This window comes from Chlorocebus sabaeus, chromosome 9, assembly GCF_047675955.1.
Source record: "Chlorocebus sabaeus isolate Y175 chromosome 9, mChlSab1.0.hap1, whole genome shotgun sequence".
NCBI lineage: Eukaryota > Metazoa > Chordata > Mammalia > Primates > Cercopithecidae > Chlorocebus > Chlorocebus sabaeus.
This window is the reverse complement of record NC_132912.1, coordinates 11663122-11681436: the sequence shown is the minus strand read 5'-3', so window position 1 is coordinate 11681436 and position 18315 is coordinate 11663122. Positions and strand designations below refer to the sequence as shown.

The 18315-nt window shown below is 36.6% G+C and overlaps 1 protein-coding gene across 3 annotated transcripts in view; it reads left to right on the top strand.

Annotated features, from left to right (window-relative positions):
* The window catches only part of USP6NL (USP6 N-terminal like), a 156469-nt gene that overhangs the window by 92197 nt on the left and 45957 nt on the right, over positions 1 to 18315 (top strand). For all 3 annotated transcript variants that reach the window (XM_008002254.3, XM_073018719.1, XM_008002253.3), the window contains 2 exons: positions 1521 to 1560; positions 10499 to 10579. In XM_008002254.3, coding sequence (XP_008000445.1) covers positions 1521 to 1560; positions 10499 to 10579 — 121 coding nt within the window. The remainder of the gene's footprint in view (positions 1 to 1520; positions 1561 to 10498; positions 10580 to 18315) is intronic.

The following is an 18315-nucleotide window of genomic DNA, read 5'->3' as shown; positions in this document are numbered from 1 at the left end:
ACTAGTTTTATTATCTGTGAAATGAGAGATTTGGACTCTCTAAGATCTCTTTTGGCTGTTACTCTTTTTTGTTAGTTTTGTGGCAGTTGTAATCGTTCACCTAAGGACTCCTCATAGTAGAAAAAGAATGCCTTTGAAAATACCGAACTGGTGAATACTGCTCTATTATGCTCTTCAAGGTAGTATATTATTTGATCTCACAAGAAACTAAGGCAAGAATATAAACATAGTGTTGCCAAAACAGTACTACTGAGAAGGCTACTCAAAGTGCATAACTTTGTTTATGAATAGCATGTGGTTTTTATATTACTGACAGTTAATACAAGAATCTCAGAATATTCTATATTAGAGATAATATCACAAGTATATCAGAAATGAATTTGATCTTTTAGTGTATATTTAAAAAATAATCTCTTGAAATTTTGACAGTGAAGCATTTTTCTTCCTTTTTTTTTTTGGAGATGGAATTTTGCTCTTCTTGCCAGGCTGGGGTGCAGTGTGCGTGGTCTCAGCTCACTGCAACTTCCACTTTCTGGGTTCAAGCGATTCTCCTGTCTCAGCCTCCCAGGTAGCTGGGATTACAGGTACCTGCCACCGTGCCTGTTTAATTTTTGTATTTTTAGCAGGGATGGGGTTTCACCATGTTGGGCAGGTTGGTCTTGAACTTCTGACTTCAGGTGATCTGCCTGCCTCAGCCTCCCAAAGTGTTGGGATTACAGGTGTGAGCCACCACACCCAGCCAAGCATTCTTTATTGTACTGAATAAAGTTTTTTCTTTAAATTCACAAGTCTGTTGGAGGCAGTTTGTTCCTTATGCTATTTTTTTAAACAATCATTGATTATAGACCGTAGTTTGAACCAAGAGTGAAGGTGGTGGTCTAAAGCAGAGGGTGGCAAGCTGTGGCCTGTGGACCAGATCCAGCTCACCACCTATTTTTGTAAAAGTTTTGTGGGAACAGAGCCACACTTGATTTATGTAGTGTCTGTGGTTGCTTTTGTACTATGACATCAGAGCTGAATAGTTGTGAAAAAGATGGTATGGCCCAGAAAGCCTCAAATACTTACTGTTTAAATATTTATCCTGCTAGAATAAGTTTGCTCACTCCTAGTCTGGAGCATTGCTGTCCAGTGGACCTTTCTGCAGTGATGGAAATGGTCTATATTTGTACCATTCAATATGGTAGCTTTTAGCTACGTGACATTCATGCACTTGAACTGTGCCTAGTGAGACTAACTCAGTGTTAAAGTGAATTAAATTTTAATGTTAATTAGATTTTTTTTATTAATAAATGTGTCTTGTGGCTACTGTATTTGACAGTTCAGGGCTAGATTTTGAAGATGGGGGTGCCTTGTGGTTCTAGAGTAGCTATCGTTTCATATTGAATTCAGCGAATGGAAACTTATGTACCTCTTGTGATGACAAATAAGGATTGTATATCATATGTACCTATAAGTGTATGAGCTTTTAAAAGTTTGTTTTGATTTCAACAATTTCATATAATACTGTTTTTCCTCTGCAGTGAGGAGGAGCTCCCAGATCATAATGCAGCTGTGGAACGGGTAAGTCCCGCTCTTGATCTATTTACAGTTACTGGTGAATTGCCTTTGTTAGAAGAATAGAATTGACCACCTTTGTGATTTTAAGTGCCATATTATATGGACATGGTACAGTCATTGTTAGATTTTGGATCTCATTATGTCACTGTAAGATAGTAATAATGGTGAAATAATTTTAGGAGATTTTAGGAGATTCTGATAGGTGCTTGAAAGACTTCATTCTAGACTGGCAGGTCCCAGTCTAGGTGTGCTTCAGAACAGAGAGGCTTTGAGAGCACAGCTGCCCAGGTCCCCCCTCAGTCTATGAAATCAGCCTCTCTGGGGAGGAGCCTCTCGGTAGGTAATTTTTAAAGGCTTCACAAGTGATTCTCATGTACCCTGTGGCAAATAAAGCACCATTCTAGACCAGCAGCTCTTTGAAACATGACTGTTCCATGAGATTTTAGTAAATTTCTTACAAGAACCAAAATCATTTTCTGTGGGTATGTTAGTATTTTAAGTACTTAGAGAAGTGTTACATAGTAAACTTGTCAACATTTTAAAATCTTTCCTTGTTATGCATAGCAAGGAACTGGTTCCACATTCAGGCATGCCTTTGAAGTAGTGATGGAATGTTTTAAGGTTGCTTGAAATCTCCCTTCTCGTCCCCACTTTTTCTGTACCAAAAAATGAACTGTAGAATGAAAGTGGGGGTATTGACTGGGATTTTTATCAGTTCATATATGTTTGATGAGGACAAGGGGCTGAATTTCAGATAATGAAGGTGAAATTGGAATTGGAATTTGAAAAATATTTTAGAAAATCTTCCTGATATCAAACTTTTCTGAAAATCAAAACTGTAGCAAAACCTTAAGATGTAGATGAAATTGCCATTTTACATATATAGAGAACCCTGTAGGCAGACCTGCAGTTGAATTCTTTTGTGACTGCTTGGTTCTCTCTCAGTATCATAACCTAGAGGTTTCAGCAAATGAATATCTTTCTTTTAATATCTACATTATTGAATAGCAACTGTGTATCAAGCACTGGCCTAGTTCTGCATAGAATGCTAGGATTAAATAAGACATAGTTTCTGCCTTGGAGAAGCTCACATCCAGTGACTACAGGAAGATCCAGTATGACAACAGGTAGGAGATGACTGGTGGCTTGGTGGGGCCACAGTACATGTGAAACGCAGCGGCAGTGCAGGTGGAGGGAAAGGCAGATTCTTTGTTGCTGAGGAATGACTGAGAAGGAAGTAATGACTAATCGTGAGAACTTAGTAATGCTGCCCCCGTGAACTTTGTGGCAGTCCGCCTTGAATAGGAACATAAGGATTTGTTCCCACCTCTGAGTATGATCTCTCTTTTGGGCTGAATTAATGTAATGAGTTCTTTATAAAACTAAATATATTGACATAAAGACTGGCAGAGTTTGTCCCTTCAAGTGTTACAGTGTCTTTTATTTGAGAAATCAGGAAGAGTTGGAAGATATCTTTAACAAAAGATATCCACATTTGGCAAAATAAAAATCTGGCAATCCAGTATTGACTTCTCTCTCCAACACTCCCCTCCCCCTTTTGTAATTTCATGGTCCAGAAAGTTTGAAAGTCTTCAGATCAGTGATTTAAATGATTCAATAAATGGGGCAGTAAAGAAAAGAAATACCAGACACAGGAGGATGCAAGCTTGAGGAATATTGGTTTTCAAAATTTTTTATTAGTTTTTTAAGAGATGTGCCTGTACAGTAAATGACCTCTTAATGCAATTAGGCTTATAATTAATTGATTGTTTTCTCCAAAAAGTTTAGTTTAATGAGGAATCACTAAAAAATGATCTATGCATACCTTAGTAATTTATTTTAAAATAAGATATAACTTTATATTCACTTATCAATCTTTTATTTGGGGGTGGGGACGGGATTCAGAGGCTGTTGATTGGGTTTCCCTAAGGCCTTTTGTATGGAAACTGCACTAATATGACATACTGCCTTTTACAATTTTGGTTTCTTTAAAGTGGAATGAGAACTTAGCCACATGCAAAACAGTCTAAGACTGGAAACCTCTTGGCTTATCAGGATTTCCCCCAAGTTCTTCAGGTTTGAGTTAAGTTCTTGTGTTCTATGGTGACTGCCTAGTCCTAGTAGCCAAGTTCTACTATTTCCAGGAAATGAATAAAAAAAAAGTTTACATTTTTAAAATGGAATAAAATCTAGAAATGATAGTCTTGCTGGTCTGTAGTCTTTACAGAGCATACACTTGAAGCATGCTCTTATTGCCATTGGGGAAGACTTGTACACTAGTACATAGTCGGGTAATCACAGCTTTCCTTCCAGCTTTGCCAATGTATTATTTTACATAAGGCAGTTCTCTATTTAAAATAGGAAGAGTAGTATACAGTCCTTCCTAAGAGGATTAGTATTGGTGTTTACTAAGTGCTTTGGTTTCCCCCAAACAGGCACTTAAGCACATAAACAAACATTATATTTACTCTGTAGAGAACAGTATTAATAATGGATTATATTGTTTCATTGAGCTTATTGATGATTTTAATAAGGAGGAACAGATATGTAAAACTATGTATTTTCATAGATTCAGCTATCCTTTCATGTAGTGCAGTCTTTTGCATTGTGTATAGAATATTGGAACCTATTTATATCTTAAAAAAGTCTTAATATAATGTAGTATGAAGTCTTACTCAAGATACATGACTGACAGACTTTCCAATGTCAGGGTGTTCTGTAAAAACAGACACATTTCTTTTTGTACTTCCTGTCTTCTTCTGACCTCTGCTGGTGAGGTCTAGGCATGCCTGACTCCCATCAACTTTGTCCCCACTCATGAGTCCTAACTGAAACGAAAAACAAACTGTAAGATAGGGAAAAACCAAACTGTTTTTCCTACTCTCATACTTGACACAGCACAGAATACTTCTGGTTACCAAGATATGTGTTGGTTTTTTGCCAAGTGGACATAAATGTATTTTCTACAATTTAACTCAATTCTGCCACTAACCAGAGTAGGTGCAGACCTCACAGGTTAAGAGCTCACTTCCATAAGATTGCCTGTCACATCCAAAGTCAGTTGAAAGCCTCAGGTTATCACCTGTGAGGGGCTATAAATTAGAAGTTCCCATGACCTCCCAGAGGGAACTGGGGGTAGAGATCATACAGTTCTTATTATATCACAATACACACTAATGTTCAAATAGAGCCATTAAAGCATCTGAAGACTTGAATCTGAGCAAATCCCAAGATTTCTTATTCTACGGAGAAGGCTATGTAATATCCATCCATGAATTGTGTATGTGTGTAGCCTTTACTATCTGAATTATTAGCCATGTTAATAGTGGGAAGGGCCTGGGACCAGATAGAAGACAAAGCTATGTAGATGATTCAGCAAATGATTGTTGAGTACTTACTGTTCAGCTGGTCCTGTACAGGGTTGAAAATGTAGTCTCAGATCACTGGAGGTTGAGAGGTAACAAAGAAGATATTGGTCCCAGTTTTAATCCTTCCACCCTCCTTGCCCCAGTAGGAGAGGCCGGTTCTGACTTAGAGGCAACATCAACTTAAGACAATAGGGTATTAGATCATAAACTTTAAACAGAAGTTTAGCTCTTCCCTGAAAACAGCTCATGGGAAGAAAAGTATACAGCAGTGTAGCATGTTCTTAGCCAGGAGAGGTAATGGAGAGATAGCAGAGGGAGTAGAGGTGGAGATGATGGCCTTTGCATTATTTTTCTTGGCTGCATGTTAGCTCTGACATTCTGAGAGAAGTAGAATTTTCTTATGTCGGATCTTCTATACAATTTTAAAAATTTCATTGGTGAAAAGCACATCCAGTGCCCAAAATTTAGTTTTGAACATCCTCTCCACTAAAGGGAATCACAGATTCTTGAACTGATGGCTGATTCCAGGTTGGGATAGGGAGAGTATAAGGTGGGCCAAAATCATTTTGTACCAGAACACTAAGAAATGGTAAAAGACAAACAGGGCATATCAAAAGGACAAATTTGAAGGGGAGAAATTACCACTCAGACGGGAAGTAGTCTAACCCACCTCCCAGGGGACAGTTTGAGGTTCAAAAAGAATAATGATGATAATAGATTATAATATATGAAATCAAATAATTCTTTAGACTATAGTGATATTGAAAGGGGAGGAGCTAGAAAAGAAACTTTTTAATGTCCAAAGTTAATAATGTCATTTAATAATATAGAAGGAGTGACAGAAGAAAAACCCAAACACCATTTTACCACCATCACAGCCATAATTGATTCAGGTAGGGATCATCAATGGATGATGAGACCATTGGGTAGAGTTATTAAGGAACGCGACATGCACCCTGTCTCAAAGTATATCACATGGATTATTTATTAGTTACAAAAGGGAATTTCTCTATTAATGGAAAAATTGGGCAAATACCTTTACTGAATGATGAAACTGTAGCATCATCATTGAAAGTGGTACAGCTTGGTATCATGTGCGTCTGATATGATGTGGTGGGAATGACAACATAATTGGGTGATAATCCTGCTAAAATCCAGAGGAGCCAATCACACAAAGCCAGATAGTGTGGCCTGGACTCTTCAAAACGTCAGTGTCATCGAAGACAAAGGCCAGGGCACTTTGGGAACATGCCAGCAAAGGCAATGCAGAATGCATGATTGGATTCCGAGTTGCCCACACCACAGAAAAAAACAGCTGTAAAGGACAGTCTTGGGACAAGTGGGGAATTTGGTGTATGGGCGCTTTATGAGGTAATAATCAATTTTAAATTTCTTGGGTATAATGGTACTGGAATCATGTAGGATAATGTGTTTTCGTTCTTAGGCAATACATACTTGAAATATTTAGGGATGAACTATTCATGTCATGATTTTCTAATGAAAACCCTAAAAACCCAAACAGTATAAATGAAATCTAGCAAAAGGTTAATAATCTGTGAATCTCATGAAGCATTTATAAGTATGTGACATGCTATTCTCTCAACTTTTCTGTAGGTTTGAAATATTTCAAAATACAAATTGAGAGAAGTAAGATGTTTGTGTATGAAGCCAACAGAATTATTTGATATCAGTTTCACACAGGCTGTTAACATCAGCAGCTCTGCCTTTTGGCAACACTTTGAAAAGTGTTACCCACATGATGGAATAATTCCATTTCTACCATTCTGCCACATATGAGATATTATTAACTTCTGGTTACTTCTGTATTAACAGCGATCACATTGCTATCAGAAATAACATTCTGACTTCAGTCTGTCTGTTCATATTCATTCTAGTTCCCACTCTTCCACCTTGAGACCACAGAATGTTATTAATTCCTTCATAGTGTTCAGTTTTTTTTTCTTATGTAAATTCTGTTTAATTTTTAAATGTTTAACTTTTCTTATATAACAACCACTGTTTTAGGTGATAAAAACACGAACATATCCAGTCTCTATAGTCAAGGAGTTCATACACTGATAATACAGTTTGGGCATTTAGGCCAACTAGAACACAGATGTTAGGTGCTGTAACAATGATCAAAATATTCTCATTTTATAGATGAGACAATTAAGGTGCAGAAAGATTAAGTAGTTTGCCCCCAAATGAAACAGCATGGGACAGAACTCAGATTTGAACCCAGGTCATCTGGGTCTTGAATCCATGCCATGGAATGCTAAGGGAACAGTTGGTTTTGTTCCTTGGAACATGCTTGGAACATGGAGAGAACTGGGAAAGGTTCCAGGCGTTGGACATCTGACCTAGGTCTTGAGAGGATGCGTAGGATTTTACCAGATGATGGTGAGAAAATCACAGGGAGACAAATAGGAAGCCTTTGTCACAAAGGCTGAAAATGCATTGTGTATGGGAATGGCAAGTAGTTCAGGGTGGCCAGATCACAGAAGTAGCAGGAGGTGGAACTAGAAGGTGAATTGGGGCCGCATTCTGAAAGGCTACTCATGTGTGCTATGCTAAGAAATTTGAACTTTACTTCTAGAAAATGGGTAGCCATTGAAGGGTTGTGGGACATGTGTGAAGGGTTGTGGTAGCAGTGTGGAGGCCGGAGTGAAGACAGGGATCCCAGCAGGGAGCTTCTGTTTTCATCCAGGAACTCCAATTACCTGAACTGGGGCAGAGGACAGGATGGAAGCAGGAGACACAACATGGACCCAGCAGAGTGTGATTTGGGGGTGGGAAGTGAGAGAAAAGGAGGACTTAGTGGGTAGTGATGGTGTTAGTTCATGTCAGGGACAGAAGCATACTAGCAGCATGTTTGGGAAAATAGTTTCAGTTATTGTCGACTTTAAAGTCTCTGTTGAACTTGAAGTGGAGTTTCTAATACACTGTTATATTCCAGTTTTGTCTTGTTGTGATTGAGTCTGTGGCAAGATGACATTCCTTAGCTTATTTTTCTGGGGCACTTAAGTTCACATTTGTCATATGTGAATATGTTTTCAGTTACTTCTTCAAAACAGTTGCTAGAATAGTTAGCTTCAGCATCTTTGGTGAGAAAGTATATTTCATCTATGAATTATAGATTCATGACTGGGGGAAAAAGACTGTCATGTGCATTCAAGTTTGGTATTATTAAATGGACAGCATTATGGAGTTAACACTTAAACTTGATTGAATACTGATACATAATTTTAGAATTCTGTAGCTTCCCAAGGGGTGTGTGTGTATATATATAATATATATTTTATATATTATATTATATATACTTTATATATTTTATGTATTTATTTTATATAAGATATATAATTATATAATAAGATAATTATATATTATGTATAATCAGATACTATATGTAATATGTATTATATATTATATAAAATATATATTATTTTATTTTTTCTATTTTTTTCCTGTAGGGGAAAGAAAGCATACTTAATGATCCTTAAATTTTTTTTTGTATGTGTGTGTTTTGTTCTTGCAGTGTGGGAATATATAGCATTTAAAATAATCTGTATATATGATAATCATCAGAATGCAAAAGTGTGCCTTTAAAAAAATGACTACTTCCTAAAGTTATTCATTGATAATTCATGGTCATCAAAATGAAAGATAGCAAGAGACCTGCAAGATCTCAGCAGGGTTGTTCCTGGCAAAGTGTATGTTATTATACTCTTGGGTTGGCTTGAACTATTTGGTGTTTTCCTGTTGGTGGAAAAAAGGATTATGCTTTAAAGAAGTCAGGGGAGAAAGTGCAGAAGAACAAAAAATACCAAATGGTGATTTAGATCAATCTTAATTTTTCACAGCTTGGCCTTCTCTAAAGTCACATTTAGCAGAAACATTAATTAGATTTCAGTGCCCCACTGAGTTTTAAAATTAAACATATTTCTGGAACCATCTGCAACATTTTATCACTAATAATATAATGAGGAATATGCTTAGCCTTTTGAAAAATGTGAATTATAAAATAATATCTTTTGCTCATGAGTGCTCATCTTTTGTGAGAAACCCATACAAAAATTGTAAAAAGAGGTAATTTAAGAGTTTTAAGAATATGCCTAAAATTGAAATTCTATAAAAATGTTCTCATTGGTGAGATACTTTTCCTAAATTCAGGATTTTCTTTGGAATTTTCTGCTGCTTTTAGGTCTAAAAATATTAGTGGTGAGGCATATATGCCATCTGCCAGCATAATGCCTGCCTGTTTGAGGCTGGATTGCAGACAGTCAGTAAGGAGCTGCTGCTTCCATCCAGGAATGATGATTGTCTGAACTAGGGCAGAGGACAGGATGGGAGCCAGAGATGTGGTGGCTCGGAGTGTATGTCCTGGAGCCAGGCTGCCTGGCTTTGAATCCGTTTCTACCACTTACTAGAGGGGTGACTTGGGACAAATCCCTTAAGCTCTCTGTGCCTCTGTTTCCTCACTGTAAAATGGTGACGATCATACCTACCTCGTGGGGTGGCAGTGAGCATGCATCCTTGAGCATAAAATGTGTCCTCAGAATGATTTCCTTTTCTGGGTAGACTTGTATTTCCATTGCTTTTTATTCATATACTTACTACACTCATGGGCCCAGGTACTTAGGAAAAAATATTCCTTCTCCTGGAAGCCAAAGAAGTGAAGAGTGAGCATTTTCCATCTTACGTTCCCCATTCCCCAGCCTTGCCCCTGAATTTCACCTGAGTGCGCACGCAAGAGACCTCCCCCAACTTTGGCAGCCTGGTGTCCTGATGCTTTTGTAAACCCTTTGGAGCTGCTGTCGGCCCCTGCTGTCTCAGAAATACACGCATTCTCACAGCTGCCTAGAACATTCTTTCCCACGTTGCATTTGATTAAAAACGCTAATAATCTCACTGTTCCTCATTTTGGGATCATTTTCTCTGGCATGCCTAGGTGGATTTGACTGCCCCTTCTGCGTGGCCCTTCCTGCCAGTACCAGTGCCTGCTACAACGCAGTGTGTTCCTTGTCCATTGTCCTTAGCACCTGGTCAAATTTCCTTAGGGCAGCAACTAGTACTTAGTATTTTTTTTTAATAGTTTTCCTTTAGCATAAGACTCATTACACATTAATCTTTCCATAAATAAATAAACAGCCACTTCTGCTTTTAAAAAACTAACTCTCACTAAAAACGTCAATATACTAGAATTCAGTAAAATAAGATAATTAAATTTCAAAGTTGTGTTTTTATTCCTTTGTAAAATATTTCAAAATATTAAAAAAAATTTTTGTTTAAATTTGTAGAATACACAATATTTTGGTTACTTCTAAAGTCTTGGAAAATTTAAATAATATCTTTATCTTTTTACCTAGATAGAGCATTTCCTATTAGTCTTAACTTTAGCTATAGACTAGTATTGAGACAGTTCTGAGATTATCCAACTTTTTAAAAGTTAGATAGGGTATCTGCTAATATAGCATAACTTTTTAGTTCTTTTTTTAGCAGCATTTTCTTCGAAGTTTTTTATAATTTATAAGTAAAGAAACGAACAATAACAATGAATTTCTATTTTATTTTAGCAAAAGCACCTGGAAATTGAAAGAACTACCAAATGGCTGAAAATGCTGAAAGGATGGGAAAAATACAAGAACACTGAAAAGGTAATTTAAAATAATGTTATTTCCATATGAAACTATATAAACTCAATGTGGATTTTCCTAGTAGAAGTTCTTCTTTAATTATAAGAGTATTACATTCATATTTGGTTTTGAAATTTTGATTTAGCAGTATGCCTCAAATTAGGAGTTTTTATATTGTAAGTAACATAATACCCGATTCAAATTGGTTTCAACATTTAAGAGTGTGTATTGGGTGGTTCAGAGGTGGGATGGGTTTCAGGAGTGATTTAATTCAGCTGCTTATTGAAGTTGCCTGTGCCATAGTTTCTTCCATCTCTTCTCTGCCTTCTGCACTGTTAGCTCCATCTTGAGGTTGGCTTCCCTTTGAGGTCAGAATCACTGGAGCAGTTCCAGGCTTTATATCCCCAGGTCATACTGCTCAGAAAGAGAGAGGGTCGGCCTCTGGAAGCATTCCCTCAAGTAGGAGCAATCTTCTTTTTCAAAAGCTTCTAACAAACCTCACTTTTAATCTTTCTGCCTTGCATTGAGTTTGTGCTAAGTTAATTAGAGAAAATTACTGACATATATTAATATCACCAGGCTTCTCATCAGAAAAGTCTTTTAAACAGTGGGAAGATGTCAAGCTCCTGGGGGTGGAAGTTTTCCAAAGCTGTAAGTTTTATTTGAAAGGTCAGGCATCATCAGTGGCAGTAAATACTCTATCAGTTATCTTCCTTCAAGTGACAGGCTCATTTAAGATATTTTTGAGAAAATGCCTGCCAAATACCCAATGCTGAGTGACAGTTGCTTAGTTATTCTTTCAAGTAATAACAGTGTTTTGTGAAAATGTTCATGATTCAAACAATTTCATCGTAAGCGCTTTTTCTTGAGACAGTCATTGCATTTGGTTGTGCAGCACAGAGCTCCGTATGCACCTCCCGTGTCATCACTCCTCGTTATGTTAATGAGACCTCCATCAAAGGTTGATATTTAATCAAGTTAACACTTTTTACTGCGTCATCGAGGGCATTCTTAATTTAAACTGATTTTTTAAAACATAGAGTGAGGAATCACTGATTCTACAGTACAGCATTACTGCTGCCTTCATTTGTGCCAAGAGCTGGCAGTTTTTACCACCATAGCTTTTCTATGATCAGTGCAAAAGTTTCACCATAGCTTTTTTATGATCATGCAAAAGCCAGCGCGGTAAAAAGAAATAGTTTTATTATGAAAATTGTTTTTATTTCATGGGCCATATTTTAAGAACACTGACATCTAAGCCTCAGTTTCCTCATCTGCAGAATGGAGATAATAGTGTCCCATTTCAAAACGACAAAGATTTCATGATTTAATGCATGTAAAGCACTTAGCATTGTATCTTACATAGAATAAGCATTCAGTAAATGTTAACTAACCCTATTAATTTCTCGAAGGAAGGGCTGAACAATAAAAACATTTTAAAGGAAAAAAAGAAATGTTAGTCCTGCCAGCAAAACACAACTGAGTTAACTGTTGGGATTTTTGTCCATTTCCTCACACTTTTTTCAGTGTAATCCTTTCTTTTCCCTTTTTGTATAGGTACAAATTATCTTATGTCAACATTTGCCAATAAGAATTCCAGGGAGCATGAGTTTCTTGGGTTCTGCTAGTTCAACAGAAGCAGTAGTATAGCCTGATGGTGAAGAGGCAGATTCTAGAGGCAGACTATCACGGGTCAAACCCCAGCCCTCTACTTCCTAGCCACGTGACATTGGGAAAGGCATTTAACTTTTCTCTGCTGTACTGCCTACCCCTTTAGGCTTGTTGTGAGGATTAAATAAGTTAGTTTATGTAGAGCATAGAATAGTGCCAGGCACTTAGTATGCAGTCAGTATGTGTTGCTTATTATTAAATGAGGAAAGGGCTCTTTGGTTAAATAAAGTTGGGAAAACCTGAGCTAAACAAAATTAAGCAAGATTTCTTTCTTTACTATAGGATTATTTGGTCTTTAATATGAGGTATGAATTTTTAAGAGGGATCTTAAATCACATGAAACTTAACCATGGGAATCTTTTTGACATGGGTATCTTACAGAGCTAATGAGCCTTTTCTTTTTGAGCATACTAAATATCCTTAGTCAGGCTCTTATATTACTTTATTTTCATCAGGAGTGAGTTCATTTGGGGTTGTTGATTTTATTAACTGGCTGTTATTAGCATAAGGTTTGAACTCAGGATATCCTGTTTCTAAGGACTGGGTTCAAAGTAGAATATTAGTTACAACATCTGTTCTCTTGTTTAATATTTTGCAGTCTCACATTGGCCTACATTTGACAACTACTTTACATCTTTGTGGAAAGATTGCTCAAGTGGTAATTACAGGGTAGATTTCAATGCATTGCACCTATCCTTTAATCTCACATTCATTCTAATAAAATATTTGTAGAATTATATGGCTTTATGTTCTTCTCTGGTATACATATGCCTATGAAAGTATGTAAGCCTCTCTAAAAATGAGCAGTTCTACTGGGCAGAATTCTGCTGTCAGCAATTCTGACAGCAACTCTGGCTAATGCAGTTCCCATTAAGAGAGATTTTAGCAGTGCCATTTCTTTGAAGTATAATTTTGAAGCACTCTCCCATAACTATAATGCTAGAATGATTTGATGATATATATGGCCCAATTTGGTGTGAAACAGAATGAACCTTCTAAAAGAATTACTGCTTTCAATTCACACCTAGTTTTAAATTGCATTCAAGTAAAAAAACTAGCATTTTTTTTCTTGTCTTTCAAGGAGAAGTGTGTTTTCTCTCCAGATTACTTACTTTTATAGTAGTAATACAGAGAAATTCTAAAAACATTTGAAATAAAAATATAGCTCTGGTAGGGAATATTTGGAATTTTAGAACCCAAGCTTTAATGGAAAAAAAAAAAATTCCATTAAGATTGTTTATGTTGCCTCTGTTCTCACAGTGACTGCCTCCCCATGTACAGTAGTATTGTATCGTTAATTTTTTTGTTTTTTTGTTTTTTTTTGAGAGACAGGGTCTCTGTTGCCCGGGCTGGGGTGCAGTTGCACAATTACAGTTCTCTGCAGCCTGCAGCTCCTGGGCTTAAGTGATTGTCCTACCTCAGCCTCCCAAGTAGCTGGGACCATAGGCAAGCACCACCATGCCTGCTAATTGAAAAAAAAAAATGTTTGTTTGTTTGTTTGTTTTGTGGAGACAGGGTTTTGCTGTGTTGCTCAGGCTGATCTCAAATTCCTGGCGTCAAATGATTATCCTGCCTCAGCCTCCAAAAGCATTGGGATTACAGGCAGGAGCCACTGTGCCCAGCCTGTATTTTAAAAATACAGTCTATGAAGTGAAGTTATCTCTGTTAAGTGGAGACCATTATGATTTAACTGGTCATGATATACTTGAAATGGAGGCATATTGCTTAGAAATAAATTTCTTAAGGTTATACAGCTTGTTAGCAACAAGCAAAAGAATGTCCAGACTTAGAACTTATTTAACTGTACCATCTTTTATGCCAGCTTTCCCTTTTGGTGTCTGTCAGGGAAGTAGAATGTAGTTAACACAGTAGGGCCTTGTGGATGGTTTAAAACTTTTTTAGATGCAGATTTGGGAGACTTGCTGCTGAAGGCAGAAACAAAGGAGCCAGTGGAGCGGGATGATTAGAGAAAATGGAGAGGCAGTAAAAGGCATAAGCAGCTCGAGTGAGCCTCTGTTTCATGGCGCACACTCGCACAAAACTCAGCCAGACTTGCTGGACTGAAAAGTTTACTCACTGGCAGTCATAATGATGTGGATTGCACACTTGTCACTGAATCACCAAGGTTTAGAAAAAGGTACTGAAAACATTAGTCATTTGTTGGAATTTTTTTTTAAGTTGATAGATTTTTAAACGTTTCTGGGGGACTACTGTAGACTTTTTAAATATTTTATGTATCATATCTATGAAATAAATTTGTAGAAGAATCTTAAAGGTAATACTTTTCAAATTGGAATACTGAAATGTTGTTACAATTCAATATGTAGAAGTTCTTTATCATGGTTGTTAAGAGTATGGATTCTGAAGTCAGACTCAGACTGAATTTGAGTTCTTGTAACACAGTTTCTTTTGAGCTAGTTACCTAACCTTTCTATGTCTTAATTTTTTCATTTGTGAAATGGGTATGTTAATAATAGCACCTACCTCTTTAGGGATGCAGTAATATTACAATGAATAAATTAATTTAGAAACACATAGCATAGTGTCAGCTCATAATAAATAAAGTATTATTTAACTATTGTTATTATTACTGTTGGACTCATCATTATCCACATCCCTGCTCCCACCCCCACTTTTCCCTTCCTGGCACATTCTTATTCAGTATTGAGTTTATTCTCATTTTGTCTAAAGGAAATCCTTTCCACCTCTCACAGGATTAGTTCCTCCTTTCTTCTGTTATCTCTAAGATAGGCTCAGGATGACAGTGCCTGTGTTGGACCCATAAGAAGTGATCATCACAGCAGATTCATGGTGCTCACCCCAGCAACTTTGTCCCTAACCTTTTTCTAGTTCTCTCTTAGAATTGTATGTATCCTTTTGTAGAAGGGCTAGCCACTCCCTGATAGCTTCTCTCGCAGATCCAGACAGTGTGATGCCCACCATTCTTCTTTGAACACTCTGGCTCACTGGGGAGTCTGTCTCTACCACCACCTCCCCCGTCAGCACTGTTAGCAGTTCATGCATGTGACTGTATTTTATGATAAAGGATTCTCTGTTTAAGTTAAAATTATCAGCTTATGTATTTCTCTTCCCACCACACTGTGAGCTCCACAGATCTTTTTCATGTTTGTAGCCACAGGACCTCATAAGCGTTGGCCACAAAGCAGGCATTCATTGTAAGTATCATTTTAGAATGAATGAATGATGTTCGTTTATGAGTTGAGGACAACCAGCTATCACTTTTTACTGATAAATTCTGCCACTTTAATAAAGCGGTAATTTTTAGAAGACAGTGTGATTTGGCAGAAAGTCCCCGAATTTGTAATAAGATGGAACTTTTTGATCTAGGGCAGATACTTTTCTTCTGCATCTTGTTTTACTTCCATTGTAAGTGGAACCCGTGCACTGAACCTACATTATGGGGCTGATGTGGAGAAGATGAAATGCCGCTCTATAGTTGAGGGATTATCAACAACTGTAAACTGGACTACTGTTCTGGGGAATAAGCAGATTTCATCCAAACTGTTGTGTTTGGATGTAATTCCTACTTTGTTTTATAAAGTTTCTAAAACTTCTATGATAGTTGAAAATTTGTGAAGAAAGATGTGTAACTGTAATAAGTTAGTAGTAGTACAAGTATTTGAAAAACAATCAGCATAATTAGAAAATTTTTATTTTAGGGTCTTATAATTTCTTTTTCTGCTATATGTGATTTTGTGTACATATTTTGTTTTGTCACCTCCTACTGCTTGGATTCCAAAGACATCGTTTTTATATTCCTTTTAAGTTTTTGGTGTAATTATATTATCATTATTTTAGTGCTTTCTGCTCTTGGGCTTTCTTAACACTTTCCTGTTCGCTATTCCGTGTATTTCAGCTATTCCATGTATTTCAGCTATTCTGTGTATTTTACATGGGGCAAAACCATGTGCCGTGGACACAGGGAGATGGTCTTTGTTCCATGTGCCATGGACATTGGGAGATGGTCCTTGTTTTTTTATGAACTGTAAAATCAGTCATCTTTTATAACATCTTGTGCTTACTTTTGGGCAAGTTATTTAACCTCTTTGTGATTCACTTTCTCCATCGGTAAAATTGAGTTGTTGGTATAATTAAAGTTATAGAATTGTTGGTATAATTAAATGAGGTAAATATCCATAAATAGCTTAAAGGGAAGGGATAAAATAAGAGTTTAACTAGTTAAATAGTTTCTTATTTAAATGGTTGTTAAATAGTTTCTAATAGTTGTTAAATAGTTTCTTAAAATAGTTTCTTGTGCGTGGTAAATGCCCAGTAAAAGTTTGGATTAATTGTTGCCATGGGTGATGATAATGACGCTGTATCAGTGTTTTTTTTCTTAACCTTTCCCATATGTGCCTGATTTTTAATTTTAGCTCTGTACTAATATAGGGACCATTAATTTTTTATTTCTACCTCAAAATTTCCTACTTTTTAGTGTAATCACATCTATTTGATGGAGTTTTTTTCTTAAATCTAGATTTAACCTTAGGATAAATGGTGGACAGTAACTTACGTACAATTATTGAGTACACAATTGAGCAATAGCAACAAAATAATGTCTGAAGGCTTTTCAAGTAATATAGCTTAAGAAGTGTCAGAGCTCTTATGTTACTCATTAAAAATGTCATTTTACTTGTTCGGTCATATTACGCTTTCCTATTAAAATTTTACTTTTAGCATTTGCAGTGATTTCTACACTTTCTGATACTCAAATCAGTTGCCTGTGGTATGACATCTTTACTCTAGAAATTTAGAAGATAATTTGAAGTGACTTTTTGTGGATGATATTACTTTAAAATCACAGTTTACTATAATCGTGAAGTGGTATAGATCATAAACTTCCTTTGGGAAAACAAGTCTTAAATTCACTTGTTTTTAACCACACTCAGTTTGCAATTAATGGTTGTAAATGTCGAGCATGAGGCAAATGTTGCAAGTCTAGTTTTCTCATCAGCATGAAGCCTTCCTGTACATACTCCTCCAGTTAAAGTGATCGCCTGGGATTAAAATTTATATGACTGTAGTCGCTGTCTGCTGAAATTTCAAATTTGAAGCATACTATATTTATACCAAAAGAACAAAACAAATTTTATAAGTCATTATTTGAATCAACTTTACAGTATTCACTGTTTTTTAATAAAAGTTGTTCGACTTGGTCACTCACCTTCAGCCACATGATTGAAGTTTCTTAAAGCTGCCTTATGACTTAGATTTAAAAAAATCTAAGTAGTGTAATAGAAGTTAAAGCCTTGTGTACTGGTTATTGTAGCTCTTCAATATTTCAGTTATTAGAACTGGCATCTTATTTTCTGAACCATAACATTCAACTATATTATGGTGATAATAAGAGTACCAGTTGTTACCTGAAGGGCTTCTGCTATAATTTATTTAATTACTTCCCTGTTTGGACATCTATTTTTAAGTTTCAAAGTGTTATGCACAACATTGTGATGACCGTAATAGGTTTTATGTTATTCTGAGTAATTAGACTTGAGGAAAAAATTAATTACAAGAAGATGGAGAGGTATATTGAACTTAAGAATCTTAGGGCAATAGCAGTAGACTTTCAAGGATGGAGGGAGTTGATGATACTGTTGTTTTATGCCTAATTTCATTCAAAAGTGGTGTCTTTATGGAGATTTATCGTTTTTGTCTTATCAGATAGCATCAGTGTCATTTAAGAAAAAGAAAAAGTTTTCCTGAAGAAATAGCAAGAACTGAAAAGAGGAGAGAAAAGAAGGAGAAAGGGCAGCCGGCGGTGGTGGTGGGGGGGTGGGTGGGTGGGGAATGAGAGTGTCTGAGAGAGAGAGAACAGTGAAGATTGCCGATAGGATTAACTGAGGTTTCAGATAGATGAGGAGAAGCTTGGTATCTTCTAGAGAGACCAGTGAGAAGGTGGTAGGAAAGAGATTAGGAGTTAGACAGCACTCTACATTCCATGAGGACATTTTGGGGACAAGGCAACCCTTTTGCTGTTTGGAGCATCTTTTAGGTGTGTGGGATAAAAGGAAGAAAGTGTGTAAGAAGTTAATTATACCATCAGGGAATGTGTAAATCAGATGTTC